This window comes from Ciconia boyciana, chromosome 33 (genome assembly GCF_034638445.1).
Source record: "Ciconia boyciana chromosome 33, ASM3463844v1, whole genome shotgun sequence".
In the NCBI taxonomy this organism is placed as follows: domain Eukaryota; kingdom Metazoa; phylum Chordata; class Aves; order Ciconiiformes; family Ciconiidae; genus Ciconia; species Ciconia boyciana.
In genome coordinates this window covers 367341-381478 of record NC_132966.1, presented here as the reverse complement: position 1 = coordinate 381478, position 14138 = coordinate 367341, and the positions used below count along the sequence as shown (strand labels likewise).

The 14138-nt window shown below is 69.6% G+C and overlaps 1 protein-coding gene across 1 annotated transcript in view; it reads left to right on the top strand.

Moving 5' to 3' along the window:
• The window catches only part of RYR1 (ryanodine receptor 1), a 128129-nt gene that overhangs the window by 28313 nt on the left and 85678 nt on the right, over positions 1–14138 (top strand). The window contains 9 exon segments of the mRNA XM_072848771.1: positions 1271–1512; positions 6004–6196; positions 7255–7300; positions 7302–7475; positions 9042–9048; positions 9051–9145; positions 9569–9669; positions 11055–11136; positions 12630–12791. Coding sequence (XP_072704872.1) covers positions 1271–1512; positions 6004–6196; positions 7255–7300; positions 7302–7475; positions 9042–9048; positions 9051–9145; positions 9569–9669; positions 11055–11136; positions 12630–12791 — 1102 coding nt within the window.

Below are 14138 nucleotides of genomic sequence, written 5' to 3'. Positions count from 1 at the left end.
GGTCCTTGGGGTGCTCCTGGAGAACCTTGAGGTGCTCCTGGGGGTCTGGGGTGCTCCTGGGGGTCTTGGGGTGCTCCTGGGGGTCCTTGGGGTGCTTCTGGAGAACCTTGAGGTGCTCCTGGGGGCTTGGGGTGCTCCTGGAGGATCTTGAGATGTTCCTGGGGGCTTGGGGTGCTCCTGGGGTCCTTGGGGTGCTTCTGCAGAACCTTGGGGTGCTCCTGGGGGCTGGGGGTGCTCCTGGGGGCTGGGGGTGCTTCTGCGGGGTCTTGGGGTGCTCCTGGGGGCTGGGTGCTCCTGGGGGCTTGGGGTGCTCCTGGGGGTCCTTGGGGTGCTTCTGGAGAACCTTGAGGTGCTCCTGGGGGCTGGGGTGCTCCTGGGGGTCCTTGGGGTGCTCCTGGAGAACCTTGAGGTGCTCCTGGGGGTCTGGGGTGCTCCTGGGGGTCTTGGGGTGCTCCTGGGGTCCTTGGGGTGCTTCTGGAGAACCTTGAGGTGCTCCTGGGGGCTTGGGGTGCTCCTGGAGGATCTTGAGATGTTCCTGGGGGCTTGGGGTGCCTCTGGGGGTCCTTGGGGTGCTCCTGGGGGTCCTTGGGGTGCTTCTGCAGAACCTTGGGGTGCTCCTGGGGGCTGGGGGTGCTCCTGGGGGGCTGGGGGTGCTTCTGGGGGTCTTGGGGTGCTCCTGGGGGCTGGGTGCTCCTGGGGGGCTTGGGGTGCTCCTGGGGGTCCTTGGGGTGCTTCTGGAGAACCTTGAGGTGCTCCTGGGGGCTGGGGTGCTCCTGGGGGTCCTTGGGGTGCTCCTGGAGAACCTTGAGGTGCTCCTGGGGGTCTTGGGGTGCTTCTGGAGAACCTTGGGGTCCTCCTGGGGGTCTTGGGGTGCTCCTGGGGTCCTTGGGGTCCTCCTGGGGGTCTTGGGGTGTTCCTGGAGGACCTTGAGGTGTTCTTGGGGGTCTTGGGGTGCTCCTGGGGGTCTTGGGGTGCTCCTGGGGATCCTTGGGGTGCTCCTGGGGGGCTTGGGGTGCTCCTGGGTGCCCCTGGGGTGCTCCCGGGGGTCTCAGGCTGCTCCCGGGGTTCTGGGGGTGCCCCATGGCTCTCGGGGAGCCCCTGGGGGCTGCCGGGGGTGTCTGGGTGCCCATGGGGGGTGCTCCCGGGGGTCTCGGGGTGCTGTCAGGGGTCTGGGGGTGCCCCATGGCTCTCGGGGAGCCCCTGGGGGGCTGCCGGGGGTCTGGGGGCGCCGGGGGCTGCCCGGCCCTGAGCGCGGCTCCCCTCCCCGCAGCGTGCGCCCCAACATCTTTGTGGGGACGCACGCGGGCTCGACGCAGTACCGCCGCTGGTACTTCGAGGTGGCGGTGGAGCGGGCGCAGCCCTTCCTGACGGCGCAGCCCACGCACCTGCGGGTGGGCTGGGCGGCGGCGGGGGGCTACAGCCCCTACCCGGGGGGCGGCCAGGGCTGGGGCGGCAACGGCGCCGGCGACGACCTCAGCTCCTTCGCCTTCGACGGCCTCCACCTCTGGACCGGTACGGCCCGGCCCCGCCCGGCCCCGCAGGCGCAGGGGCCCCCGATACCGCCGTGTGGCCCCTGGCATGTCCCCCGATACCGCCGTGTGGCCCCTGATACCGTCGTGTGTCCCCTGTTGTGTCCCCTGATACACTGTGTGTCCCCCGATACTGCCGTGTGGCCCCTGGCATGGCCCCTGACATCACTGTGTGTCCCCTGGCATGTCCCCCGATACCGCCGTGTGGCCCCTGGCATGGCCCCTGATACTGTTGTGTGGCCCCTGGCATGTCCCCCGATACCGCCGTGTGGCCCCTGATACCGTCGTGTGGCCCCTGTTGTGTCCCCTGATACCGCCGTGTGTCCCCCGATACCGCCGTGTGGCCCCTGGCATGGCCCCTGATACACTGTGTGGCCCCTGGCATGGCCCCTGACATCACTGTGTGTCCCCTGGCATGTCCCCCAATACTGCCATGTGTCCCCTGATACCGTCGTGTGTCCCCTGTTGTGTCCCCTGATACACTGTGTGTCCCCCGATACCGCCATGTGGCCCCTGGCATGTCCCCCGATACCGCTGTGTGGCCCCTGGCATGGCCCCTGATACTGTTGTGTGTCCCCTGGCATGGCCCCTGATACCGCCGTGTGTCCCCTGGTGTGTCCCCTGATACCGCCGTGTGGCCCCTGATACCGTCGTGTGTCCCCTGGCGTGTCCCCTGATACCACCGTGTGTCCCCTGTTGTGTCCCCTGATACACTGTGTGTCCCCCGATACCGCCATGTGGCCCCTGATACCGCCGTGTGTCCCCTGTTGTGTCCCCTGATACCGCCATGTGGCCCCTGGCATATCCCCTGATATCACTCTGTGTCCCCTGGTGTGTCCCCTGCTACCGCCATGTGTCCCCTGATACCGCCATGTGGCCCCTGGCATGTCCCCTGATACACTGTGTGTCCCCCGATACCGCCATGTGGCCCCTGTTGTGTCCCCTGATACCGCCGTGTGGCCCCTGGCATTTCCCATGATACCGCCACGTGTCCCCCGGTACCACCATGTGGCCCCTGTTGTGTCCCCTGATATCACTGTGTGTCCCCTGGCATGTCCCCTGATACCGCCGTGTGTCCCCCGGTGTGTCCCCTGATACCGCCGTGTGGCCCCTGGTGTATCACCTGATATCACTGTGTGTCCCCTGATACCGCCCTGTGTCCCTTGTTGTGTCCCCTGATATCACTGTGTGTCCCCTGTTGTGTCCCCTGATACCGCCGTGTGTCCCCTGATACCGCCGTGTGTCCCCTGGCGTGTCCCCTGATACCGTCGTGTGTCCCCTGTTGTGTCCCCTGATACTGTTGTGTGTCCCCTGGTGTGTCCCCCATCCCCCGGCGTGTCCCCAGCATCAGAGCATGTACCACAGCGTGTTCCCCGGCGTGTCCCCTGTCCCCCATCCCCTGGCATGTCCCCTGACATGTCCCCAGTGTCACAGCATGCACCACAGTGTGACCCCTGGTGTGTCCCCCGTCCCCCGACATGTCCCCAGTGTCACAGCATGTACCACAGCATGTCCCCTGGTGTGTCCCCTGTCCCCTGTCATGTCCCCCAACGTGTCCCCAGCATCACGGCCTGTCCCCGGCGTGTTCCTGTCCCCCATCCGCTGTCCCGTCCCCCGGCGTGTCCCCCGTGTCACGCCATGCACCACAGCGTGTCCCCTGGCATGTCCCCTGTCCCCCGGTGTGTCCTCAGTGTCACGGCATGCACCACGGCGTGTTCCCCGGCGTGTCCCCTCTCCTCTGACACGTCCGTAGTGTCACGCCATGCACCACAGCGTGTCCCCTGGTGTGTCCCCCGTCCCCCGGCGTGTCCTCAGTGTCACAGCATGCACCACAGCGTGTCCCCTGGTGTGTCCCCTGTCCCCCATCCCCTGGCATGTCCCCCGACGTGTCCCCAGTGTCACGGCATGCACCACGGCGTGTCCCCTGTTGTGTCCCCTGTCCACCTACGTGTCCCCAGTGTCACGGCATGCACCACGGCGTGTCCCCTGGCGTGTCCCCCATCCCCTGGCATGTCCCCGGCGTGTCCTCAGTGTCACAGCATGCACCACAGCGTGTCCCCTGGTGTGTCCCCCGTCCCCCGGCGTGTCCTCAGTGTCACAGCATGCACCACAGCGTGTCCCCTGGTGTGTCCCCCGTCCCCGGCGTGTCCTCAGTGTCACAGCATGCACCACAGCGTGTCCCCTGGCACATCCCCTGTCCCCCGGCGTGTCCTCAGTGTCACAGCATGCACCACAGCGTGTCCCCTGGCACATCCCCTGTCCCCCGGCGTGTCCTCAGTGTCACAGCATGCACCACAGCGTGTCCCCTGGTGTGTCCCCTGTCCCCCGCCGTGTCCCCCGCCGTGTCCCCCATACCCCATCCCTGTCCTGTCCCCGACGTGTCCCCAGTGTCACAGCATGCACCACTGCATGTCCCCTGGTGTGTCCCCTGGTGTCTCCCCTTTCCCCCATCCCCTGGCATGTCCCCCGACGTGTCCTCAGTGTCACAGCATGCACCACAGCGTGTCCCCTGGTGCGTCCCCTGTCCCCCGGCGTGTCCTCAGTGTCACAGCATGCACCACAGCGTGTCCCCTGGCGTGTCCCCTGTCCCCCATCCCTGGCATGTCCCCCGACGTGTCCTCAGTGTCACAGCATGCACCACAGCGTGTCCCCTGGTGTGTCCCCGTCCCCGGCGTGTCCTCAGTGTCACAGCATGCACCACAGCGTGTCCCCTGGTGTGTCCCCCGTCCCCCGGCGTGTCCTCAGTGTCACAGCATGCACCACAGCGTGTCCCCTGGTGTGTCCCCCGTCCCCGGCGTGTCCTCAGTGTCACAGCATGCACCACAGCGTGTCCCCTGGTGTGTCCCCCGTCCCCCGGCGTGTCCTCAGTGTCACAGCATGCACCACAGCGTGTCCCCTGGTGTGTCCCCCGTCCCCCGGCGTGTCCTCAGTGTCACAGCATGCACCACAGCGTGTCCCCTGGCGTGTCCCCTGTCCCCGGCGTGTCCTCAGTGTCCACAGCGTGTCCCCTGGTGTGTCCCCCGTCCCCGGCGTGTCCTCAGTGTCACAGCATGCACCACAGCGTGTCCCCTGGTGTGTCCCCCGTCCCCGGCGTGTCCTCAGTGTCACAGCATGCACCACAGCGTGTCCCCTGGTGTGTCCCCCGTCCCCCGGCGTGTCCTCAGTGTCACAGCATGCACCACAGCGTGTCCCCTGGCACATCCCCTGTCCCCGCTGTGTCCTCAGTGTCACAGCATGCACCACAGTGTGTCCCCTGGTGTGTCCCCCGTCCCCCGACGTGTCCCCAGTGTCACAGCATGCACCATGGCGTGTCCCCTGGTGTGTCCCCTGTCCCCCGACGTGTCCTCAGTGTCCCCATGCACCACAGCGTGTCCCCTGGCGTGTCCCCAGTGTCCCCCATCCCCTGGCATGTCCCCCGACGTGTCCTCAGTGTCACAGCATGCACCACAGCGTGTCCCCTGGCCCCCATCCCCTGTCCCCGGCGTGTCCTCAGTGTCACAGCATGCACCACAGCGTGTCCCCTGGTGTGTCCCCGTCCCCGTCCCCGGCGTGTCCTCAGTGTCACAGCATGCACCACAGCGTGTCCCCTGGTGTGTCCCCCGTCCCCCGGCGTGTCCTCAGTGTCACAGCATGCACCACAGCGTGTCCCCTGGTGTGTCCCCCGTCCCCGGCGTGTCCTCAGTGTCACAGCATGCACCACAGCGTGTCCCCTGGCACATCCCCTGTCCCCGCTGTGTCCCCCGCCGTGTCCCGGCATGCACCACAGCGTGTCCCCTGGTGTGTCCCCCGTCCCCCGACGTGTCCCCAGTGTCACAGCATGCACCATGGCGTGTCCCCTGGCACATCCCTGTCCCCCGCTGTGTCCCCCGCCGTGTCCCCCATACCCCATCCCCTGTCCTGTCCCCCGACGTGTCCCCAGTGTCACAGCATGCACCACAGCGTGTCCCCTGGCGTGTCCCCCATCCCCTGGTGTGTCCTCAGTGTCCTGGCATGCACCACGGCGTGTCCCCTGGCATGCCCCCCGTGCCCCAGCGTGTCCTCAGTGTCCCGGCATGCACCACAGCGTGTCCCCTGGTGTGTGCCCCTCCCCTGGCGTGTCCCCTGGCATGTTCCCCATCCCCCATCCCCTGTCCTGTCCCCGACGTGTCCCCAGCGTCACAGCATGCACCACGGCGTGTTCCCCGGCATGTCCCCTGTCCTCTGACACGTCCGTAGTGTCACGCCATGCACCACAGCGTGTCCCCTCGCGTGTCCCCGTCCCCCGTCCCCCGGCGTGTCCTCAGTGTCACAGCATGCACCACAGCGTGTCCCCTGGTGTGTCCCGTCCCCGGCGTGTCCTCAGTGTCACAGCATGCACCACAGCGTGTCCCCTGGCACGTCCCCTATCCCCCGGCGTGTCCCCTGGTGTGTCCCCCATCCTCCATCCCCTGTCCCGTCCCCCGGCGTGTCCCCAGCGTCACGGCCTGTCCCGCAGGGGGGGTGGCCCGAGCGGTGGCCTCGCCGCAGCGGCGGGCGCTGGGGGCCGGGGACGTGGTCAGCTGCTGCCTGGACCTGGGGGTCCCCAGCGCCTCCTTCCGCATCAACGGCTGCCCCGTCCAGGGGGTCCTGGAGGGCTTCAACCTCGACACCCTCTTCTCCCCCGTCGCCAGCTTCTCCGCCGGCGTCAGGTGAGGCTGGGGGGGCGCGGGGGCGCAGGGGGCGGGTCGTGTGTCCCCCCCCGTTCTGGGGGGACGGGGCAGGGGGGTGAGGAGGGTCCCCGGGGGTCTGCGGTACGCTGCTTGCTGGGGGGGCTGGGGGGTGCTGGGGGGTGCTGGGGGGTGCTGGGGGGTTGGGGGTGCTGGGGGGGTTGGGGTGCTGGGGGTCTTGGGGGATGCCATGGGGGTGCTGGGGGCTGCTGGGGAGGTGGTGGGGGCTTGGGGGTCCTATGGGGGTGCTGTGAGCTGGGGGGTGCTGGGGGCTGGGGAGGTGCTAGGGGATGTGGGGGGGTGCTGGGGGTCTGCTGGGGGGCTTGGGGGGTTTCTGTGGGGTGCTGGAGGGATGCTGGGGGCTTGGGGGTGCCATGGAGGTGCTGGGGGCTGCTGGGGGCTGCTGTGAGGTGGGGGATGCTGGGGGACTTGGGGGGTGCTGGGGGATGCCATGGGGCTGCCGTGGGGATGGTGTGGGGTTGCTGGGGGTGCTGTGGGGCTGGGGGGTGCCATGGGGATACCATGGGGATGCTGGGGGGCTGGGGTGCCATGGGGCTGCCGTGGGGATGGTGTGGGGTTGCTGGGGGTGCTGTGGGGCTGGGGGGTGCCATGGGGATGCCATTCCTATGCCATGGGTCTGCCGTGGGGATGCCATGGGGATGCTGGGGGTGCTGTGGGGCTGGGGGTGCCATGGGGATGCCATGGGGATGCTGGGGGGCTGGGGGGTGCCATGGGGATGCCATTCCTATGCCATGGGTCTGCCGTGGGGATGCCATGGGGATGCTGGGGGTGCTGTGGGGCTGGGGGATGCCGGGGGTGCCAGGGGTGCCATGGGGATGCTGGGGGTTCTGTGGGGCTGGGGGGTGCCGGGGGTGCCATGGGGATGCCATGGGGATGTCGGGGGGGTGCCATGGGGATGCTGAGGGGGTGCTGGGGGGCTGTGGGGCTGTGGGGCTGCCATTCCTATGCCGTGGGGCTGCCGCGGGGCCGCCGCGGGTCCGGGGGTGCCGGCGGGTCGCCCACCGCCCCCGTGCCCCCAGGCTGCGGTTCCTGCTGGGGGGCCGCCACGGGGAGTTCCGGTCCCTGCCCCCCCCCCGGGTACTCGCCCTGCGCCCAGGCCCTGCTGCCCCGCGAGCGCCTGCGCCTGGAGCCCATCAAGGCGTATCGGGGCGAGGGGCCCCCCGGCACCCGCAGCCTCCTGGGGCCCACCCAGGCCCTGCCCCACACCGCCTTCACCCCCTGCCCCGTCGACACCCTCCAGGTGGGGGGGGGGGGGAGCAGGGGGTTTGGGGGGCTTGGGCGGAGGTTTTGGGGGCTTGGGTGGGGTTTGGGTGCTGAGGGGCTTGGATGGGGGTTTGGGGGGCTTGGGTGGGGGTTTTGGGGGCTTGGGTGGGGTTTGGGGTGCTGAGGGGCTTGGATGGGGGGTTTGGGGGGCTGGGGGTTTGGGGGGCTTGGGTGGGGGCTTGGGGGCTTGGGCGGAGGTTTTGGGGGCTTGGGTGGGGGTTTGGGGTGCTGAGGAGCTTGGATGGGGGATTTGGGGGGCTGGGGGTTTGGGGGGCTTGGGTGGGGGGCTTGGGGGCTTGGGTGGAGGTTTTGGGGGCTTGGGTGGGGGTTTGGGGTGCTGAGGAGCTTGGATGGGGGGTTTGGGGGGCTGGGGGTTTGGGGGGCTTGGGTGGGGGGCTTGGGGGCTTGGGTGGAGGTTTTGGGGGGCTTGGGTGGGGGTTTGGGGTGCTGAGGGGCTTGGATGGGGGTTTGGGGGCTGGGGGTTTGGGGGGCTTGGGTGGGGGCTTGGGGGCTTGGGCGGAGGTTTTGGGGGCTTGGGTGGGGTTTGGGGTGCTGAGGGAGCTTGGATGGGGGTTTGGGGGGCTGGGGGGTTTGGGGGGCTTGGGTGGGGGGCTTGGGGAGCTTGGGTGGAGGTTTTGGGGGGCTTGGGTGGGGGTTTGGGGTGCTGAGGGGCTTGGATGGGGGTTTGGGGGGCTGGGGGTTTGGGGGGGGCTTGGGTGGGGGGCTTGGGGAGCTTGGGCGGAGGTTTTGGGGGGCTTGGGTGGGGTTTGGGGTGCTGAGGGGCTTGGATGGGGGTTTGGGGGGCTGGGGGTTTGGGGGGCTTGGGTGGGGGGCTTGGGGGGCTTGGGTGGGGGTTTGGGGTGCTGAGGGGCTTGGATGGGGGCTTTGGGGGGCTGGGGGTTTGGGGGGCTTGGGTGGGGGGCTTGGGGGCTTGGGCGGAGGTTTTGGGGGCTTGGGTGGGGGTTTGGGGTGCTGAGGGGCTTGGATGGGGGTTTGGGGGGCTGGGGGGAGTTTGGCGGCTCTGGGGAGGCTTGGGGGGGTCGGGGGAGCTTAGGTGGGGTTTGGGGTGCTCAGGCTTGGATGGGGGTTTGGGGGGAGTTGGGGGGGCTTGGGTGGAGGTTTTGGGGGAGCTTGGGTGGGGGTTTGGGGTGCTGGGGGCTTGGATGGGGGATTGGGGGGTTTGGGGGCTCGGGGGGAGTTGGGGGGCCTGGGGAGCTTGAGTGGGGTTTGGGGGCTTGGGTGGGGGTTTGGGTGTTGTGGGGCTTGGATGGGGGATTTGGGGGGCTTGGGGGGTTTGGGGGCTTGGATTGGGGGTTGAGGGTGCTAGGGTGGGCATTTGGGTGCTGGGGGCACGGGGGGGCTTAGATGGGGGGTTTGGGGGTGCTGGGATGGGGCTCGGGGGGGCTTGGGTGGGTTTGGGGTGCGGGGAGATGGAGGGGGCCGGGGTGCCCGGCCGGGAGTTCGGGGTGCTGGAGCTGGGGGGCTGGGGTGCCGGTTTCGGGGTCCCCCGGGGCTGTGCCCACCCCCGCCCGTGGCCCCCCAGATCGTGCTGCCCCCCACCTGGCGCGCATCCGGGAGAAGCTGGCGGAGAACATCCACGAGCTGTGGGCCCTGACCCGCATCGAGCAGGGCTGGGCCTACGGGCCCGTGAGTCGGGGGCCCCGGGGTGCGGTGGGACCCCCAGTCCCCCGGGTGCAGTGGGACCCCCAATCCCCCGGGGTGCAGTGCCCCCCCGAGCCCCCAGTCCCCCGGGGTGCAGTGCCCCCCGAGCCCCCCAATCCCCCGGGGTGCAGTGGGACCCCAGTCCCCCGGGGTGCAGTGAAGCCCCCTGAGCCCCCCAGTCCCCCGGGTGCTGTGCCCCCCCCCAAGCCCCCAATCCCCCGGGTGCAGTGGGACCCCCAATCCCCCGGGGTGCAGTGCCCCCCCCGAGCCCCCAATCCCCCGGGCTGCAGTGCCCCCCCCGAGCCCCCAGTCCCCCGGGGTGCAGTGCCCCCGAGCCCCCAGTCCCCCGGGGTGCTGTGCCCCCCATCCCTGTGGGGTGGGCACCCCGGGGGCTGACGCGGCCCCCAGATCCGGGACGACAGCCGGCGGCTGCACCCTGCCTGGTGGCCTTCGGCCGCCTGCCCGAGCCCGAGCGCAGCTGGCCTGCAGATGGCCGGGGAGACCCTCAAGTGAGGGGGCCGGGGTGCGGGGGCAGGGGGCTGGGGGCTGGGGGCTGCAGGGAGGGGGCTGCGGGGGCTGGGGGGCTGCAGGGAGGGGGGCTGCAGGGAGGTGGGGGGCACGGGGGCTGGGGGGCTCCAGGAAGGGGGGCTGCGGGGGGCTGGGGGCTGCAGGGAGGGGGCTGCGGGGAGGTGGGGGCACGGGGGCTGGGGGGCTGCGGGGAGGTGGGGGCTGCGGGGGCTGGGGGCTGCAGGGAGGGGGGCTGCAGGGAGGTGGGGGCACGGGGGCTGGGGGCTGCGGGGATGGGGGGCTGCGGGAGGGTGGGGGCACGGGGGCTGGGGGGCTGCGGGGAGGTGGGGGGCACGGGGGCTGGGGACTGCAGGGAGGGGGGCTGTGGGGATGGGGGGGCACGGGGGCTGGGGGCTGGGGAATGTGGGGGAGCAGGAGGCTGGGGGGCTGCGGGGAGGTGGGGGCACGGGGGCTGCAGGGAGGGGGGCTGCGGGGAGGTGGGGGGCACGGGGGGCTGGGGGGCTGGGGACCCAACAGGGGGGCTGGGGCTGGGGGTGGGTTTGGGGGTGTCCCCCACCATGTCCGTCCCCCAAACTGGGCTAGGGTTGGGGGGTGGGTTTTGGGGTCCCCCTCCCCATGCTGTGCCTCCCCCATCAGTCTGGGCTGAGTTTTGGGGTCCCCCGTGCTGTGCCCCCCGATCCAGGCTGGGCTGGGTTTTGGGGTCCCCCCGTGCTGTGCCCCCCCCGATCAGGCGGGGCTGGGTTTTGGGGCGCCCCCCGTGCTGGGCCCCCCCCGATCAGGCTGGGCTGGGGTTTGGGGTGCCCCCCGTGCTGGGCCCCCCGATCAGGCTGGGCTGGGTTTTGGGGTGCCCCGGCCGGGCTGGGCTGGGTTTTGGGGTCCCCCCCATGCTGGGCCCCCCGATCAGTCTGGGCTGGGTTTTGGGGCGCCCCCCGTGCTGTGCCCCCCCCGATCAGGCGGGGCTGGGTTTTGGGGTGCCCCGGCCAGGCTGGGCTGGGTTTTGGGGCGCCCCCCGTGCTGTGCCCCCCCCGATCAGTCTGGGCTGGGTTTTGGGGTCCCCCTGTGCTGTGCCCCCGATCCAGGCTGGGCTGGGTTTTGGGGCGCCCCCTGTGCTGTGCCCCCCCCGATCAGGCGGGGCTGGGTTTTGGGGTGCCCCCGGCCGGGCTGGGCTGGGTTTTGGGGTCCCCCGTGCTGTGCCCCCCGATCAGTCTGGGCTGGGTTTTGGGGTCCCCCCCGTGGTGTGCCCCCCGATCAGGCTGGGCTGGGTTTGGGGTCCCCCCCGTGGTGTGCCCCCCGATCAGGCGGGGCTGGGTTTTGGGGTGCCCCCGGCGGGGCTGGGTTTTGGGGCGCCCCTCACCGCTGCCCCCAGGACCCTGCTGGCGCTGGGCTGCCACGTGGGGATGGCGGACGAGAAGGCCGAGGAGAACCTCAAAAAGGTCAAACTCCCCAAAGGTGAGGGGGGGGGACTTGGGGGGCACTTGGGGGTGGGGGGGGACCCCCGAGGGGGCGGGTGGGGGTCCCGGTTTGGGGAGAGGGGTGTTACTGGTTTGGGGGTCTTTGGCAGGGGGTTGCTGGGTTGGGGGCTTTGGGGTCCCAGTTTGGGGGTGTCTGGAGGGCGGTCCCAGCTTGGGGTCCCAATTTAGGGGTCCCAGTTTGGGGGTGTCCAGAGGGGAGTCCCAGTTTGGGGGTCCCAGTTTGGGGGTGTCTGGACGGGGGTCCCAGCTGGGGGGTCCCAGTTTAGGGGTCCCAGTTTGGGGGTGTCCAGAGGAGTCCCAGTTTGGGGGTCCCAGTTTGGGGGTGTCTGGAGGGAGTCCCAGTTTGGGGGTGTCTGGACGGGGGTCCCAGCTGGGGGGTCCCAGTTTAGGGGTCCCAGTTTGGGGGTGTCTGGAGGGGGCGGTCCCAGCTTGGGGGTCCCAATTTAGGGGTCCCAGTTTGGGGGTGTCTGGAGGGGAGTCCCAGTTTGGGGGTCCCAGTTTGGGCTCTCTGGAGGGGGGTCCCAGTTGGGGGTCCCAGTGAGGGTCCCAGTTTAGGGGTCCCAGTTTGGGGATCCCAATTTAGGGGTCCCAGTTTGGGCTCTCCAGAGGGGGGATCCCAGTTTGGGGTCCCAGTGGGTTCCCAGTTTGGGGCTCCCAGTGCGTTCCCAGTTTGGGCTCCCAGTTGGTTCCCAGTTTAGGGCTCCCAGTGGGCTCCCAGCAGGTTCCCAGTTTAGGGCTCCCAGTTGGTTCCCAGTTTAGGGCTCCCAGCGGGTTCCCAGTTTAGGGCTCCCAGTTGGCTCCCAGTTTAGGGCTCCCAGTGGGCTCCCAGTGGGCTCCCAGTGGGTTCCCAGTTTAGGGCTCCCAGTTGGTTCCCAGTTTAGGGCTCCCAGTGGGCTCCCAGCGGGTTCCCAGTTTAGGGCTCCCAGTTGGTTCCCAGTTTAGGGCTCCCAGCGGGTTCCCAGTTTAGGGCTCCCAGTTGGTTCCCAGTTTAGGGCTCCCAGCGGGTTCCCAGTTTAGGGCTCCCAGCGGGTTCCCAGTTTAGGGCTCCCAGTTGGTTCCCAGTTTAGGGCTCCCAGCAGGTTCCCAGTAGGGCTCCCAGTGGGCTCCCAGTTGGTTCCCAGTTTAGGGCTCCCAGTGGGCTCCCAGCGGGTTCCCAGTTTAGGGCTCCCAGTTGGTTCCCAGTTTAGGGCTCCCAGTGGGTTCCCAGTTTAGGGCTCCCAGTTGGCTCCCAGTTTAGGGCTCCCAGTGGGCTCCCAGTGGGTTCCCAGTTTGGGCTCCCAGTTGGCTCCCAGTTTAGGGCTCCCAGTGGGCTCCCAGCGGGTTCCCAGTTTAGGGCTCCCAGTTGGCTCCCAGTTGGCTCCCAGCGGGCTCCCAGCGGGCTCCCAGTTGGCTCCCAGCGGGCTCCCAGCGGGCTCCCGGCGGGCGGCCAGCGTCCCGCCAGCGTCCCCACGCTCTCCCCCGCGGGGCGCAGCTACGCCATGGCCAGCGGGTACAAGCCGGCGCCGCTGGACCTGGCCCACGTGAAGCTGACGCCGGCGCAGCTGACGCTGGTCGACCGCCTGGCCGAGAACGGGCACAACGTGTGGGCCCGCGACCGCGTCCAGCAGGGCTGGACCTACAGCACCCTGCAGGTGCGGGCCCCGCGTCCCCCCCGCGTGCCCCCCGCGTGCCCCCCGCGTGCCGCGCTCGCTTACGGCCGCGGTTCCTCGGGGTCCCGCGGCCGCGGGTGCTGGGCGTCCCCTGGTCCCCGTGGTCAGGGCTGGGGGTGGCCCCTTGTCGCCGTGATCCCGGAGGTGGTGTTCCCGTGGCCACCGTGCCCATGGTGGTGTCCCCAAGCCCATGGCAGTGGTGTCCCCATGCCCGTGGTGGTGTCCTCATGCCCGTGGTGGTGTCCCCACGCCCATGGTGATGTCCCCATGCCCATGGTGATGGTGTCCCCATGTCCCCACACCCATGGTGATGTCCCCACACCCATGGTGGTGCTGTCCCCATGTCCCCACACCCACGGCAGAGTCCCCATGCCCATGGTGATGTCCCCACGCCCATGGTGGTGCTGTCCCCATGTCCCCACACCCATGGCAGAGTCCCCATGCCCATGGTGATGTCCCCACACCCACGGTGGTGCTGTCCCCATGTCCCCACGCCCACGGTGGTGTCCCCACGCCCACGGTGGTGTCCCCACGCCCATGGTGGTGTCCCCACACCCATGGTGGTGGTGTCCCCATGTCCCCACACCCATGGCAGAGTCCCCATGCCCATGGTGATGTCCCCACACCCATGGTGGTGCTGTCCCCATGTCCCCACACCCACGGCAGAGTCCCCATGCCCATGGTGATGTCCCCATGCCCACAGTGGTGCTGTCCCCATGTCCCCACGCCCACAGTGATATCCCCACGCCCATGGTGGTGTCCCCACGCCCATGGTGGTGTCCCCACGCCCATGGTGGTGTCCCAAGCCCATGGCAGTGGTGTCCCCATGCCCATGGTGGTGTCCCCATGCTCATGGTGGTGGTGGCCCCATGCCCACAGCAATGTCCCCATGCCCGTGTTGATGTCCCCATGCCCATGGTGGTGCTGTCCCCATGCCCCCACACCCACGGTGATGCCCCCACGCCCACGTTGATGTCCCCATGCCCACGGTGGTGCTATCCCCATGTCCCCATGGCCACGTTGATGTCCCCATGGCCACGTTGATGTCCCCACGCCCATGTTGATGTCCCCACACCCACGGTGATGCCCCCACGCCCACGGTGGTGCTGTCCCCATGTCCCCACGCCCACGTTGATGTCCCCACGCCCACGGTGATGCCCCCACGCCCACGGTGGTGCTGTCCTCATGTCCCCATGCCCATGCTGATGTCCCCATGCCCATGTTGATGTTCCCATGCCCATGGTGGTGCTGTCCCCACGTCCCCACGCCCACGGTGATGCCCCCACGCCCATGGTGGTGCTGTCCCCATGTCCCCACGCCCACGGTGAT